The sequence below is a fragment of the Pholis gunnellus genome, assembly GCF_910591455.1.
Source record: "Pholis gunnellus genome assembly, chromosome: 7".
In the NCBI taxonomy this organism is placed as follows: Eukaryota; Metazoa; Chordata; class Actinopteri; order Perciformes; family Pholidae; genus Pholis; species Pholis gunnellus.
Window position 1 is genome coordinate 27,976,749 of NC_136533.1, and position 17,963 is coordinate 27,994,711.

General features: G+C 40.5%; 1 protein-coding gene across 2 annotated transcripts in view; it reads right to left on the bottom strand.

Annotated features, from left to right (window-relative positions):
• Positions 1-17,963, bottom strand: part of agbl1 (AGBL carboxypeptidase 1) — a 158,173-nt gene that overhangs the window by 40,457 nt on the left and 99,753 nt on the right. For both annotated transcript variants that reach the window (XR_013767155.1, XM_079163217.1), the window contains exons 18-20: positions 14,607-14,694; positions 14,005-14,137; positions 10,074-10,227 (exon numbers count right to left, since the gene is read on the bottom strand). Coding sequence is in view for 1 of the 2 variants with exons in the window: in XM_079163217.1 (XP_079019343.1) it covers positions 10,074-10,227; positions 14,005-14,137; positions 14,607-14,694 (375 nt within the window). In the remaining variant the exon portion in view is untranslated. The remainder of the gene's footprint in view (positions 1-10,073; positions 10,228-14,004; positions 14,138-14,606; positions 14,695-17,963) is intronic.

The window sequence follows — 17,963 nt, forward strand, 5'->3', positions numbered from 1 at the left end:
TGGGGAGATATTTAGGGAAATGGTGTCTGAATCAGCAACAGGTGGATCGACAATGGCCTGTCCTGATTTCATTCATAAGAGTTTAAAGGGATTATTGAGGATCGCCTCAGACCAGCCTGGTTTTCTAAAAATGACTTTCCTATACAACAAAACTGTTTTGCTAATTACGTTTCAAGGGAAACATAGTTCCTCACAAATTACATTTGTTTTGGACAAATCACCCATAACCATAATCCAAAAGTTGCAACAAAACAAAAGACAAAGTTGTAATGAACTGTGATTTTTCTATAAAAGACATAAGTCTTTGTTCTAGCTAGATGAAGGATAAAAACACTGTTCCAGTAATTTCCATGATCATAGATTCTTCTATGATATGGTAATTAATGGAAACCCCGACTGAAGTTCCTTGAATGGCCACTTGAGGCTGGCTCAAAAATGGAGTCAGAACCCAATGTTTCAATGCCCAACTTAACAGAAAATGGTGCCCGGAACAAAAAAAAAAGGTTTTGGTCTCTATAGCTAATATCTCCGTTCATGACAACTTTATGGGGGGTGAATTTTTATGTTACTCGCCTGTGCTAATGACATTAAATGATGTAAATGATGTAAAGTTTTACATAGTTAAGGGCACGAGAGAAAAGCTTTTTGGTAGCCAAAATAAGCATCCCAACTAATATCATAGTTAACCTGAACTACGATGCACCTTGTTAACCAAGCTAGCTGTCTAGTGCTAGCGCAAACTATTACTTTAGCATTTGTTGTGCTAACAGCACTTGGCACTGATGGGCCTTGCTCTTCCAGCTCCTCACACTTCTTTAGACATGGGCTGTGTTCAAAATCACATTCTAACCAACTGCATACTACATATTGCCTATCTAAATCCTTACTTTCTTGCTTGACAAAATAATTATCGCATAATGAAGTGATACATTAACAGCTTATAGGCTGGTTCAAAGTCCCACAAAGTCCCACAACTGACGGCCGGTCTTAAGGCACCCAGACGCAATGCATTGTGGGGCAGTTGAGTTTTTGCAGTAAGTTCACATCTCATACTTTATGCACGGTTTCAAACACAGCCATAGTACGTTTTGGCCTCAAAATACCAAGAAGGCGACTGCCAAAAAGCTAAACTTCAAAACCGTTGTCAACAAATCATTGGATGACGTTGCAGTGATTACGTCCACTTCTTCTATACAGTCTATGACTTTAAACCACTGGTATGTTCCCGGTCCCACTTGTTCCGCTGCAGAGATTCGCTGCCAGTTCACTGCCTCCTACAGCTCACTGGTCCAGCAGACGAGGCTTCCTACATAACTCCTGGCCTGCAGCCGGTTGAGGCCAATTACTATTGGCTTATTATTCTAAATTGGTTATAACGGCAATGAAGTCTGGGACAATGGACTGAGAAGTGAGATGGGTGTCACATTTGCTTCTCATCATCTGTCTTCATCATGGATTTGCCTATATGTAGAGTTAAGAGCTTCAACACTGGATTAATATGGATGTTGAAATAGTCTTATTCTTTTTCTACTCTTTAGGTTTCATCTTTGGCTTTCATGGAGAAGCCACAATTTAATATCCTTTGATGAATGTCGAATTCTTTCATTTGTATTCACTAATGGTGGCCCCGTCCTGAGGCTATTGTGAGAGCAGCTGCATCTCACACAGGACATGTTTGAAGAAGGTGATGTTAGTCACATCCCGCCCACAGAGTGCTGTGTGGGTGTGTGTGTGCTGTCCTGTCATCACCACTTTGGGTAAATCCCCACATGCCTTTTGTTCCCCCCAGAAAGGTGTCTTTGCCTCAATTTCACACCTGAAAAGAAAGTAACAACAATTTAGTCTTGCAACGTGATACAATGGTTGACTCACAACAATTGCTTTGTGATTTGGCGAAAAAAACACACACTAATAAAAGACTAGAAAAATATTTTAGAAGGGATACCAGAGGCTGCGATAAACCAACCGCACAGTTTTTGTCTGTCTCTTTTTATTCACATGAAAATGTGCCTGTGTACAAAACCTCGCTCTGCTGCTGCTTTAATATATTTTTTTTGCTATTTTCAATCTTCTTTTTTTACTTTATAAAACGCTCTTCCTGCGAGACAAAATAAATAACTGTAAGTTATTCACAGTTGAAGACACATCTGACATTTCAAAATGTTCATTTGAAGTTCGGCCATTTCTGTATTGCAATATTCAAAGGGTTGCTTCAACAACCTTGGAATGGACTTTAAACAAATGTTACATGTTATTGTTGTATGTCTTTATAGTTAACTGTTTTTGCAGTTTAATCAACATACTTAACAGATCATGATACATGCTCCATTCGGTGTCAAACAAACTGCAACTTTAGAATGTCACTGACCAAGCAAACTAATCGCAGCACGGCACAATGTCTGTTTGAGGTAATAGTTTCACAGCTTCACCATTTCCTTTGCACATTGCATTGTGGGAGAATCACATCGGTCCACAGCACACTTCTTCCACATATGCGTAACCTGCTTAGAATGTATAAGGAGTATGGGATTGGGACACAGCATGTACAGCCTGGATTTACTTGGTCAGCTGTAGCTCGGAGATAGAGCGGGCGGTTCGATCCCCGGCTCCTCCAGTCCATGTGGATGTGTCGTTGGGCAAGATACTCAACATCCCAGAATGATTTAATGCAAAACAAATTAAGGTATCAAACACGCATTACTACTTTGCAGTAAAGTATTTAACATTCATTCCAACACGAAAAAAAGCAGTAAATAACACTTTGACAAACACGTCAGGACATCTGATTTTTGTCACCCTCACAAGCAATTCAGTATAATATAATAATATATATCATATAATAATATTCAGTATAATATATGTATATCATAGAATAATATTCAGTATAATATAATATGTATATCATATAATAATCAGTATAATATAAAACACACACACACACACATATATATATATATATATAAAATATAATATAATAGAACATGTTTTTATTGAGATGCCCCTATGGACATTGTTATAGGAGGTAAAGATCAGGAGAAGTAAACATGAAGTGTAATTAGGAATAATGATGTTGAATTAAGCTATGATGAGTTTTCACTGTTAATTTACCATCTCTATTAAATGTTGATGCCTCCATGACAAAGTTAAGCAGATGAGACTGAGGACAACTATGTACAAGAAAAGTTCACTTTGCCTAATATGTAGCTTGACAGAGTTCTCATGTGTGCCGTGGTGTTCTCATGTCTCCTTACCTCCTCCTCCCTCACTCCCTAACTGTCCGTGCTGGATCTGTCCCCGTTGTACCTCTCAAACGGGTCTTGGAGGAGTAGTTTCTCGCGCTGGCGCTCGCCTGTAGAGACTTCTCCTGACAAGAACGCGCAAGCTCGGCCCCAAGCTGAATCTATTTGAGGACGCTGATTGGCTAAATTATATGTCACTCATTTATATCTTTAATCAGCAATTGGCTAAACTGCTTCATAGACCCGCCCCCTGTGGGCAATTTCTTCATGGCCCCAGAGCTGCTGAGACGTGCACACAGGCGGAGAGGACGTGCAGGAAAAGCAGATATATTTTACAAATACTACTGGGTACATTCCATATTTCAAAAACACAAATATTGACAATTTGTATAATTTATTATTATTATTTTTTTTCTTCTTTTTTGTGTCTCATGGAGGGACGCTCAAGGTGGGGCCACGCCCCATGTCCCTCTATTGGCCAGCTGCCACTGGGTGTGAATGGTTAACTAGCTCTGGTGGTTGGTAGCCCCTTCCATCAGTGTATGAATGGGTGTGAATGGGTGAATGTCATGTAGTGTTAATAAAGCGCTTTGAGTGGTCTGAGGACTAAAAAAGGCCCTGTACAAGTAGAAGTACATTTACCATTTACTTAAAGGTTCATAATAGTTTATTACAGTTATTTTCACAGCTTTGTCCTTCATTTCTCAGAATTCGGTTCATTGCCAAGTACTACACAAGGAATTTGCTTTAGTGTATGGATGCATAACAAACATTGTAAAAAAAAAATATTTCAAATAAAGAAAGAAAAATAAGGTCAAAAATAAATTCTAATTAAATTCTCAATATTAAAGAAAGTTTCAATTAAAATATGTAATAAATACTAGAATATGTACGATATGTATGGATTAAAAGGAAAGCTGTACTGAGAATTACAATGAAAAGAAAAAAATGCAACAAATTATGTACAATAACAGAATTAACCTGCACAAGTGCTGTGCAGCTTTTAATTCGATATTAAGATAATTTGAAACGTGCAAAATTGTTCAAGGAAATGTGCAAAGGTTCCCAGAATGAACTATAAAAAAGAAGATGCAACGTATAGATATATAGTCACTCACACACATATAGACAGATGTTTTTTTGTTAATTTCTTTTTTTAAGTTAATTTGCTGAGATTTAGGAACACTTGACATCAACATTTCAATCTACGACAGGCCTTGAAACACGAGCAGTCTGACAATCAGAAAGGTTGGAGAAAAGCCAACAGTTCATATCTAACCGATCTGATTTAGAGGTCAGTAATGCACATGAAGTGTCGCAAATGATCACTCAAGATCACAAGGGGCGCGGCAGGAAGTGGGTCTGTGAACTGTGACAAATGTTTACAACACGACAGTGTGGTTTCTGGGCCACCTGTGTTTTCCCACCTGGTTGCAAATGCGTTTTTGCGAAGCCTGGAGGTTCGTCTCCAGCCCGTCTGATCGTTGCTCTGTGATGCGTGTGATGAATTGAACGACACCTACTTCTGCACAGGACAACGTTTGCATTCTCCAGCAGCAGCAGTGAGAATGGGATCTGGCTGGCGGGATAGACATTTCGACGACGGGGGAGCACATCTCACACACTAAAGGCTTGTCAGGACAGACCAAACTGACACAGCTTCAGATGGAAATAAATGGACAGTAAGGTATTGTTCCGGTCTTGGTTTTGATTTAATTGGTTTCCTGTTCTTATTTTGAATTTCCCTGCCTTTGTATGTTTTCCTGCCTTTGTGATTGTCTGCCCCGCCCTTGATTGAGTCCTCCTGTGTCTAATCACCTGCACTTACTTTGCGAAAGGATGTTTCCTGCTTTGTTCCCTGCTTTGTTCTGTGCCATGTCCTCTGCTATCCTGTGTCCAGTATGTATCCCTCCTGTTTTTTTCTAATTTACCTGATCCTGTTTTGTGTTTTGCCCCTCCTAGTTTTCCTTGGATTTTTTGTTCCACATTTCTGCAAGTTTTGCTTTGGACATTTTCTTGGTGATTAAAATCACTATTTTTTCATCATCTGCTCTCCGTGTCTATGCATTTGGGTCCATCCCCTGCCACCATTTTGCCTCCACCTGACAGGTATGCTCCTACTGAAGTCACCCCAAACCTGAGAGTACACTTTAGTTGGCGGCTGTTTATTACTAACCACATTTAGTCAGGTTTTGTGTGTTCTGTACCCTGATGGGGAGAGTGGACGGTAGACCAACTGTCCCACACCTACAAGTGTAAATACAGCAAGGGCGTAGCGTTTGACTGGACTACTGACTTGTCCCTAGCAATATTTTTTATCAAAACAATCAAAATGTAACTGCCGTTGCCTCAGTGAGAAAGACGTCCTTATACTAACAGTTTCATGCACAAAAAATACGGGACAAAGTGTTCCACCTCCTATGAAGGGCAGAGCCCAGCTGCTTCCCTAAACTGTGTCTCATCCAGACAACACAGACCTAATGCACAGCAGATAATAGGGCACGTCGATTTTATTATTATATTATATAATTATATTGTATATTATGACTGTATTCTCATTAAATTACAACTTCATAATCATAGTATTCCTCCTTTTTTTCTTGAAATATGACTTTATTGTAATCAAATTACGACTTCCTTATCGTAATTTTACGTCTTCTTTCTTAAATATTAAATTCTGACTTTATTCTCGTAATACCGTTTTTTCTCAAAATATTATAACTTCTCTGAGAACATAGATTTAGAATAAAACTGTATTTTAATTGTAACATGCATTAAATACATGGAATTTAACCAATTGTAAGCCTTGTTTTGGAGCAGTGGGCTGCTTTCAAGCGCCCGAGGAGCAACTTGATGTTCAGTGTCTCGCTCAAGGACACTCCGACATGTGGACAGGAGGAGGATCAAACCACCAACCTCATTATGATGAAATCTTTGAACATGAGCAAAAATATTGCTGTTACACCAATGAGCTACAAAGTACCACATGCACATTTAAAGATTTTGAAGACACAGAAGAGGAGGTTGGAGTAAATTAAGCCTGCATGTGTGTTGACTGAGCAGAGATTGAATTAAATGTAGATCAACAGAATAGTTGATATCCAGGAAAATACATATTTGAAAGCAATACAGAATACCTGAGAGCATTACTGCACTGTATTCCATTTATGTGAATAGTCACCTGGTTCCTAGATTTTGTTTATCCTCTCCATTAAAAAAAGACATTTACACCATCTACTGGTGCATAAACATTCACCAGAATTTGAGAGTTTGACTCCCTGCTTAATATCTTTATGAAAGAGTTGAGGACCCCTCTATGTGGTTATCATTGTATTAAAGACTGAACATCAAAACCTACAACTGAAGCTCACCAGGGGGCACTTGGTAGAAAATAATAGTAGAATGAGAATGATAAACTGCATGCATGATGCAAACGTGTTAGCCACTGTGCAATTCTTTAAGACTGTTTAAGTTTGATCTCAAAATACACCCTCTGGCCTGTTCTTATGATGCATAATAAAATAGGACTTTCAGTTTGTCACTCAACATACAGTGTACAGGAAACATACAGTTTCTGCTCCTTACTTGCATAGTGTCTTTTCAAAATAAACTTCTGTACTTGCAGAAAAGGTACCGTTTCTGCATGTCACATGAATATAGTGTCTTTTCAAAATAAACTATGTTCACAGGAAACCCACAGTTTCTAAATGTTACATACATACAGCGTCCTTTCAAAATAAACTCGTTACATGCATGATTTGTTTCAAAATGAACTTCTGTGTTCACAGGAAACATAGTTTCTGCTTATTACATGGGAAGTGTCCTTTCAAAATAAAGTTCTTGGTTCCCAGGTAAAATACAGTTTCTCCTCATTACATAGTGTCTTTCAAAATAATGTAATGAGTTTCTGCTCATTACATTACTTTTCAAAATAAAATTCCAATGTAGGTTTACTTAGTTTTTAGGCTTACTTACTTAATTCACGCTATTACGCACTATTGTCATTGTCTGACCTATGACTGTATGCCAGAATCAACGTTTTTACATTTACAAATAAACACTCAAAACTCAACCACTGGATCCGGATCATTTATAGCCAGCGCGTCCGCAAGTTTAATCTCCCCTACTTAGCCTCTCGGTGACTATTTGAAAGTTGCTGTTAGTTACTTACAATAAGTATGTTTGTTTTATAAAATAACAACAATAACTAATTGGCATTAGTAAAGTATGAAAGTTATGTTACCAAATGTAGGTAAAATAAGTTAACGTTGACTTGGTATCACACGGTACAAGAAGGCTGGTCTCCGAGGGGGAAACCTCCCCTCCCTCCCTCCCACATGGACTTTCTGTCTCTTTACGTTAGTCGCTCTGAGCGTCTAGTTTGAGTTGGAAATGAGATTTAAATGAGAGGACACAGAGCCTCAGACAGGGTGTTCCACATCTATAAAGAAAAGACAGGGTCACCTGCGGAGAGTCTGTCAAACAACCAGGAGACTCCTACATGAGGAGCTCAAGTTGTAGAATCAGAATCAATGCACTCGAACATATTCCCAGCTTACTTTTGACTAACAAAGGCACGCAGAAAGAGACGGACAAGAGAGAATGAACAAACGAGAAAGGGACGGAAAGAAGAGAAAAGTAAGTTGTCAGTTCCAGACAGAAAGGATGTAAGACCATAGCCCAAAGTAGGACAGAGAAGCCATCCTAGTCCAGCTCCAGCTACCTGGAGGCCATGCCTGCCCTGCTAAATGAGATTATGTTCGATAATTCACGGCTTTCAGAGATGAGCTGTGATTGCACTGGAAGCCTTTTTTAATTAGAGACAAGAGGAGTGAGGCATGAAGCGGGCTGCTCGGTCTAATCCGTCCCTCTCTGAAGAGAAAGCTGGAGTGTCGAAGGAAAACGATAAAGAGCAGAACTTGGTTTGGGAGTCAATATGATGATTTCATTATTAAAACAGAGAATAAATAAATGGGTTCAAATGAGTTTATGAACTCAAGCCAACTTCAAATTTAAATATGGTTTTCACTGAAATGAGGAGTTATGAGCTTTTCATCCAAAAAGTGTCACTCGTAGCGCTGCGCTATACCAACTGACACAGCTGGTTGTAATTAGACCCGATTAGCATACTCATTTGCATACACAGGAAGACTGGAACTGATTGCCGGCTGCCCCGGGACTTGTCTGCACTCAAGTTTGGGTTATTTGTCCAACATAGACCCACACACAAACCCCCTCAGGACTCAGGACTGTTTTGTTTTTTTATTCACATACAAATCTACATAAGCCTGCTATACCCCCGCTCCGCCAGTCTCAGAGCGAATGGGGTTTTGAGGTTAATTGCTTGTCGAGACAAGTGAACACCAGCTTGCCCTCACGTGATGGGACATCTCCTCTTTGCTGCACCTCAAGGTAACCGGCGACCTTTTGGGTGTGCTAGAGATCAACGGCAACGGCTCTCGGCATAAACGGGATTCGGCGACCTGAACAAAATCAATACCAAGTGCAAATTGGGCCACGAGGGAGACAAACACTGAGGGGAAGGAGGTGAATTGCCGGTGGCGGAAATACACAGCTGGGTCATCAGATATGTGTACTGGGGATAAACCCGTTGCTGCTACATAATCCCTTGGCCATGTTTTTGGTGAATTGGAATCCTTAAGAATTCAGTCTGAATTGTTGGCAAAACCTGTGTTTATTGAGGCTGTTCTCCTACACCATGCGTAGCAACAAGTAATGCACTATCATTTTTTTAAAACCCACGCAATTAAGTCGTTTGTTAACCAAATAATCATGAGCCAGGACAGGTGACGTCGGATGATGAGTGATTAACACTTATTTGCACTCAACTTCCATGCTTCAAATTACAGAAAGGAACTTTTAACTGGTTATGAAACAGTCTCAATGTCATACTAATGCCTCTATAGGAACTACATCAGTGAACGAGACCATCAGAGAGAAGATTGGCATAGTTATTCTTAATGCTAGTCATCGGTGCCACCTAGTCAGATTCTGGTCAAATTAGATGAAATCATGCAGGTTCACCAGGAAATCCTTCAGCTCAGAATCCGATTCAGATCCGGCTTCGCTGCAGCCTTCGACCTGCAGTCTGAAGCGCCGGCAGGCAAGGCAAACCAAATTTTTTCCTAAACCTAACCAAGTAGTTCTGTAATCGCTCATGCACTAGGAAAACTCACAAGAAACTTTTCGTGAGATATATTATGAACTGTTATATCAGGAAACCATGGTTTACTGGAGGTAGCTGAGTGCAGTTTACAGTAAACCCATTTGAACTTCATAGTTTCATTTAAAAATGCATCAATGGTGAAATCGATCAGTTCATTTTCAATTCCTGAAACATTGGCTGTGCTGGAACATTTGGGGGACAATGACAAGAGAACATGGCATAATTGCTATGCACAAATGCTCGGTGTGTAATAGCAGCTAGAGTAGTTGGGTATAATATTATGCTAATGTAGATATGCTGTGATGAATCTCATATGGTTTTCTCCTAAACAAATTATTTCTTCATATTTCTGACTGCCAAGGATCACTGGCTTTCAATTAAGCACTGAGAAACAAACAAAGCGTGGGATATCTGTCTCTGTCAGGATGGATGGCTGGCTGTTTGTCTCCTTTTGTCTGTCTCTCTCACACACGCACACACCTGTACACTCTGCATATAAACAAAAACACTGCAATAATAGCCTGCCCACACAAACACATACACACACACACATTCCATCAACTCGATATCAAACGGATGCCTCCCTGTTTATATGACCTCCAGCACTCTGACCCTTAATCCAAGCACACACACACAGCAGTACTCACGGAGTTGGTGCATGTCTATCCAGCTCCTGCTGGCAGGACAGGCAGTGATGGTAACCACGGGACACGGGTTTCCAGCCAAAGTGCCACAAAGAACCTGCTGCTGGAAAAACACCTTGGCAGGGTCCACCGATTTCTGCAGCACCTTCAGGTGAGCCTGACGGACACAAGTGTGTGGAGTTGGCATGTAAGTCCTGATGTAGACATGCATATACAGTGCACTCATTTACAGTGACATGATTTACATTGGAATGTCTCTGTATTCACATCTTATTGTCTCCTAATGTTTATATGAAATCAACATAATAAGTAAGTAACTATCTTGACATATTTCATTTTTCCTACATTATCCATCTGTGGCAAATAAAGGAGTATTGATGCTTTTATTGTTCCTTTAAACAACTCAAATATTTGGGGGGTTTTAGGGGGCATTTCAGGCTGACAGTGGCGAGACAACTTGGAATCACAGGTCCCCGTGCTGAGACATGTTGTGGATGTTGTCGTTTTGATTCAACTATTGAACAAGTCAATGTTGACTTGAGGAATGAGATGGGATGCATAAACATTTCACCAAAACCAACTTTCCCCAATCTTGAGGGTTCATGTGAGACGCAGAGCTCTCCAAGTCAGTGTAAGCTGGCTAGTCGCCAGGAAAAAATGGCATTGTCATTTCTGCAAACCACGGATACATTGAATGTGGTTGTTTTTAATGTGGAAGTCCGGAGGAAGTTCGGCATATAGCCACTGCTCCTTTGGGTCGAAAGGTGGTTCGGGCATCTGATCGGGAGGCCTCTTGGACCGTTCCCTTTAGTGTTTTTCCAGGTACGTCCAACTGGTAAGAGACCCCGGGGTGGACCCAGAACACGCTGTAGAGATTATACATCTCGTCTGGCCTGGGAACACCTCGGTGATCCCCAGGAAAAGCTGGAAAGCCTTGCGGGGGAGAGAGACGTCTGGAATACCCTGTTAAGCCACCGGGACCAGGCCTCGGATAAGCAGAAATGATAATGGTTGAATAATGGAAAGGGCGTTTTTGCATTCAGGCTGAGCAAGTGGTGTTTTACAACGAACAATATGCAGAGCAAGTCACGTATCTGTAGCAGTATAATAAACAGTATTAAGAGCAAGAAAGTCCACTACGGACAGCTAGGAAGGATGATGGATGGGACAAACAAACACAGGACTTTCATCTAGGAGACCACTGTTCATGTCGTGCACAAAGCCAAATGTGAAAGTTGAGTTTACCCTTGTTACGTAACTCTATATAAGAAAGTCTGCGAAGGACATATGTTATAAACGGTAGTTGCATTGATACGGTTGTTCTGGTTGTTACTTTATGTTGTTGCGTTATTATTTTAACACAAACCATGACGCTTCTTCTTGCCTTAACTAAGTACTTTTGCTGCCTAAACCTAACCAATCATTTCACAAAGTTAACTGACGTTGTATTGTGCGTTTCTGCAAGCCTGATACGAGGCTGATATGAAACTTATTTTAGCTTATTTTCTCATTGCGCAGCTACTGTCTTCCTCAGTTGCTCTACTTCCAGCATGCAGCGCTGCTTCCAGTGCAGCTTGTTTTAAGTAGAGCTTTTATCCAATCGGATTTCACCTCTGTGTCTCTCGGTAAGAAGAGAGGTCCGAGGCCCCCTAGGTAGACTTTGCAGTTTAAGTGAATGGGGACGATATTGTTGATTGTCAGTGTTCAACCAACTTTAGTTTGACATGTTGGGCGTATTCTTTGACGTGCCAGAGCTACCGAGGTAGTCTACAAGTACGTCATCATTAACGTGCAGCTCAGTATTAACGTGCAGCATGATTGGTCAGAGGGCTAGCATGACGGTTTTGACGCTGAAGCAGCTAGCAGAACTTAGTAGTAACAGTTCAAGTTGAAAGATATGTAAGAAGTTATGACATTTTTAGCGTTTTGCTTGGTGTAGATTCTTTTTTTTTTTACCTAGCTTTGTTTTTTTAACACTCAATGGCTGAAGGAGGAGGAGAAACGGATTTCTCAAGAAGGACATTTCAAGAAAAGCTGGACATCGTAAGAAAGGGTCAGCCAACCCCACAGCTAGCAGCCCTGACCCAGCCAGGACAAGGATTTGTACGAACGGTATTCCTGGCTAACAGTGTCGGAGAAGTGTTGCACATTTTATGGCTAAGAATGCATTTTATTTGCGACTGAGCGTCTCAGTGTTTGGAGCTGTTTGGAGCTATGCTACGCTAACCTGAGTTGGCTAACGAAGGCAGCAACACGACACCATATCACAGCAGGACACTTACAAGCTACGGTGCTTTTGAAAACTTTTGGAGCGACCCGAGTGGATCTACAACTCAACGAACACGTTTGCAGGAGGACCTCTGGCTGGAACTGAACCGCACCGATGTTCTGTACAACCGCGGTATTAAACTCTTTGTAATCAAAGAAAGGAGGATGGACTTTGTCTTTAAATGAACAGCGGCTTTGGTTAGTGAAGTGCTTTTGTGTTTTTACATCTGCAGTAGCGTTACTACTGTGTTAATTTGTCTATGGTGTCGTTTTTATAATATGGTTAATATTGTTCCCTCTGATGTGAATAATATTTGAATGGTCCGTGCCCTTGAGTGTGCGGTGGAAGGCGTGTTTTAGCGCCGCAGTGTTGCTGGAATGTTTTGTCATGCTTTGTTGTCATGTGACTGGTTCTTGTGAGTTTGTTCTTGTCATTGTGTTAATTACGTTGATTTTGACTATATGCATTGTCCGTTAATGACGAAGCATCCCGTAATGTGCGGGATTAGGGTCGGACATTTGATTCTCTGTTTGGGGTTTTGTTTTCTTTTACAAAGCAAGAATTATGGTCTGGAGAAATGGGGATTGTGTGGCGATTGCTTTAGCCCTGTTTGAATCAGTAGGGATCAGCTAAACGCTGCGGGGAGAGTTTGTAGCTTGCTGCTGTTGGTTTTCCTGCTAGTTTAGCGCGCCTCCCAGAGCAAACGCGCCTTACCTCACCAGGGTACAATGTTTTGTTTCCGGGGTCAGAGTTTCTCTTACGTGGTGGGTTGCCAGGTTGAGCGAAGTCCACTGAAAACATTTCCCACAATTTAAGCTCCAAATGATATAGTATTGTTCGGTTCGTAAACCTCGTACCGAACAGTTTAATATGAATACGTGTATTGCTATACCCCTAGAAACAAATAATAACCGTAGCTGTGGCATCATAATTATGTTATTAGGAGGTGGTTCAACTGTAGAAGGACAGCACTGAAGGCAGGTATAAAATGCACAGCCCGCCACTAGCTCAGATGAAATGGCTCGGACCCATGACGAGATTCTATAAACACCGTTGCTTTGGATTTTGATTATTTAGTCTAAACATTTCCGTTCTTCTGGCCCATGAAAGAGGACTTGTTATCACTTAATAACATTTACCGTCATATTCATCTCTGGTTGCAAAAATGTAATGTAAGGCTGGAGAGAAATACCAATAATCAGAATTACCGTATTGGTTGCAGGAAATGAGCATTATAATCAATATCCCGTGGCCGCTACACTGATTTATGATTACATTTGCATACTAGCAAGGTTGTGTGGAACTCAGCTGAAGGAAATATAAACACATGAATTATTTAAGCAATTACAGATCGACTTTTTGAAAGAAACTTCACTTGTAATATATATTATATATGAGTGTACTGTGGCTTCCAACCAACAAGAATGATTCCGGTTTACCATACTAACAGCCTTTTAACCCTTGTCTTTGTTTTGAAATTGGCTTTACTTCTTCATTGTTTGGGTTCCCAAAGACCTCACTGCTGTAATAACGTTGACTTGACTAGTTGTCCTTCATAGGATTATCATGGGTTTTTATTTCAAATGTTCAGCTGTAAAGTAAATTCAGAAGTATAGAGGATAGAAAACAAAAAAGAGATAGATGGTTGGTGGGGTGGATCAGTACCTTCAGAGCAGAGAATGTGTAGGGATAATGGTAAGCCAGGTAGCAGACGTCCTCATTGTGTTTGAAGGTGATGGTAAAGGTCAGAGTATAAAAGGTCGTTCTCCTCCTGCCTCGAACTGGACAAAAGTGGTTTCTGGAGGAGACAATAGAGGGATTGACAAACATTAAGATAAGTTATGTAAAGATAATAGGTCCATTTCCTGTCGTGTCGGTGAGGTCTCTATCTTTAGCACTGAGCGCTCTAGTGCAGGACTACTTTGCTCTTCAGACACCACTTAGCATTCAAACAGCTCTTTGTCATTGACCTTTCTTTTGTTGGTGTTCTAACGTGAATCAATATCATGCTGTGTCATATGTTAAAACACTGAGTTATGACTTCAGTCATTCAGGCTTCGTGTGTCCTGAAGAAGAGATGGCTTTCAGAAACACGCTGGCACAATTATAGATATCTAAGGGGTCAAGATACCGTCCTGAACTTCTCACTTTCTAAAAATGATTTCTGTCTATGTGATTGGATTGCCAGCATATTCTTTAATGTGATGCTATTTGTAGTTTACAGCAGTAGAAAGAAAACACATTGGCTTTGTGAATTTCATTCTTACCTGAAATAACAAATTTCAGTCCCGGTCCTGACCCAGTGTGGTCTACCTTCCAGAGCTTCCCTTACTGAGTACAGCACGGGCTGCATTCCTGCAGTGCACACAGACACACACACACAGATAGACAGTTAGCCACATGGAACAGCATGTGTAATCAGGTGGAACAGCAGTGAAACTAGTAGAAATTGCTAGTAATGCTGCAGTGTCACTGTCTCTATAATATTATTATGTGCTATATAATAACATTTTATTTAGTACAAAGAGACACAACAACAACAAAGAGACACAAAATGATCACAAAGAGACACAAAAGAACTACAAAGAGACAAAACAACCACAGAGAGAGAGAGAGAAAACCGCCACAATGGGACACAAATCCACAGAGAATCTTAACAACGACAAAGAGACACAAAATGACTACAGAGATACAAAAACAGCCACATGGAACAGAGTTGGTGCCACAGCAGTAAAACTAGTGGAAATGGCGGATAACACTGCAGTGTAACTAGCTCTCTAATATTATCATCTATGCTATATAAAGTTAAAAGTTTATGTAGCATGGACCAGTGCCAAAACAGCACAAGACACAAACAATACAATGAACACACAGAAAAAATAAAAACAACAAAAATGATTGCAACTTGTGTTAAAAATATTCCCAGTGATGAAGGTAATGAATTCCACATGTTGATTCCACACAGTTCCAAACAAGGGTTTACTCGTGGTGACATCGTATTGTCTTTCCTTTTCGAAATGTCTTGTTGTATGTATGGCTCGTGACGAAGACGTTGCAAACCTCAAGCTGAGGTCGACGTTTGATTTAACAAAATCGTCCAAAGGAAAAATCCAGCCCAGTTTGGCCAACTCTTTTCCAAAGAAAGCTGTTCGAGCTCCAAAAGTTGCTAAATCTCGGGAGAAAATCGCAAAGTCTGCAAAACTGACAGCCCTCCCTCCATTGCAGTCCTGTGACAGCCACAGATGCCAGATTCTTTTTTGTATCCTTTTCTTTGTCAGAGCCTTTGATTTTGTGATTGCTGTCATGATGTGAAGAGAATTTAATCTAATATAACGGTTAAAATGTTCCTAAAACACATAACCTGTAGCGTTGAAAGTTAAAAGGAAGGAATGCATTCAACAGTTTGCCACATGTTTGTTGCATACCATTTTAATTTACAGTCACGAAGATCTCTGTTTCCTTCTCTTCTCTAACTGGAATGCTTTTGATGAAGCCTGTAATTTAATAACCTGGGTATTTTTGTCAAACATTTTGATTCTGTCTCCTCTCCCCCTCTCTCGCCCACCCAGTCCCACCCTTTCAAAATAAAAGCCTCTTGGAGTAACTTTATCTTTCCATTAAGCTCAGAATGAGGTTCATGTTAAGAAATTTCCATCACAAATACAGAAATGCAATTTTCAAAGGTATAGATCTCAAACAAAGGTGTATATCTCCAATACAGAAATGACGGGAGCCATTTGTGGACTGTACATCACGAACACAAGATTCAATCAATATTATATTATTTGACCCCCTCCCTTTGCCGTATTCAATGGCCTTGCTGTCGCGAGACGCTTTTGGCATGAAGACATTTCTCCTTTATTTCAGCAACAGAACGACCCGGATACGCGGCATTAACAGCACTCCCTATTCTGTCCCTATTCTTCATCTTTATCAGGTCTCTTAATTCTGCTACTGGCGCTGTTATAGGACATATGGAACAGGATGAATAGCCTTATATGGTATCATCTGGGTGTTAATTATGCTAGTTTACCATTCCCTTGAAGGCGCGCTCATTTACTCACATGGTATTCACAATAGTTCTAAGATGTTTGGGGCGTTTGCTGAATCTGCCAGTCGGAGACCCCCCACCCCCCAAGTTTCCTGACTATCAAAAACACGATGAAGAATGATAACCTTGTAGCTAGGACCCCGAACTCTCTCCCTCAGTAACCACAGTCTTTTTCTACGGTGGATATTTTGCCCGAGGCTAGAAAAGTTAAAGAGACATCGCTTCTTGTTGAATCAAAAAATAAAACAGAATAAAATCACCAGGGGTTAAAAATATAGTTGTTGGATGGATTTGTAGCCTGCCAGATAGCACATTGCAGTCTTTCAGAAGAAAAGCCATTTTCTGTACAATGGGATAGGGACTATTTTGGACGAGCCGCCTTTACGTTCTACTCATTGGCTCCTTCCTGAGATGAAACCGATTTCCCCGGTGGATGTTAAAAAGAGCTATTTTCCGGTACAAAGGGCATTGTATGAATCAGGGTAGTAGTAGTAAGTGTGCATGGAAGAAATAAGATTGCTGCCGGAGGTACTGAGTGTGCTTTGCAATGCCTTTTTGTCTGTGTGTGTATTTAGCTCTAGCGGATGGCCTATTATGGTTGGACCCACTGCTGAGCCTGTAGAGCTGTCTTTAGAATGTGAGAGAATAACAAAAAGCACGACAAGGGGTCTGCCCCATTAGCCCCCACACTGTGTGTGTGAGTGTATGTATTGGACAGAGACTGAGCTCTGATAGAGGGTCAGAGTGCAAAAGGCCATTTAAATAAGAAAATCCCACTGATTGAGTCGTAGAGGGTAATACAGCAACATGGCTCTACTGATTGAGGTCTGTTTTTATGTCAGCTCAAGGGGTATATATCAAATATATAGTCACCACACCATTCAAAGAGATTTAGAGTATGTATTGGACATGAAGCAATGAAGAATGATGTTGCACAGTGCACCTGTACATTGAGTTTAAAGGCCTTTACACATCGGGGGCATGATAAATAAACAACCCGAAAATTCGAAATACTGCAAATATTTCACATCATACCGGCAGCAATGCGCATTTGCAGCAGTTGCAAAACTTTTTGAATAAACGGTTCGAATTGATTCTTACAGGCAGAGGACCAACTATTAGGATCCTGAACAAGAGCAGCATCTGGCAGTCTGTCTCAGCTAAATTGTTGTATAACCTAAAATACTGTGTGCTACATTATTGAGTTTCCTTTTTCGTGAAATGCCCTGAGTAAATTTGAGTTCCCTCTTGTAAACAGTTATGCAGTGTATATGTCAAGGGCTTTTATTGTGAACGGACAGAGGTATCCGCTGCCTTTCAAGATTGAAAAGAGTAATAAAGTTTGTCCTTCTTGTTCGGACTCCAGCGCCTGCATGTTGTTGCTCTATAATACTTGTGAGTACTACAGTGTACTTTCCGCTAAACGTAAATCGAATGATGTATTTATTCCCGGTGCGAAAACTGAAGCTGAAAAACACATAAAGTCGCTTTTTCGTCACGTAAAAGTGGTGTTCTGTGTGAAAGTATTCAGGACAAAAACATCTGTTTAAAAAGAAATTGTTGACGTGCTAAT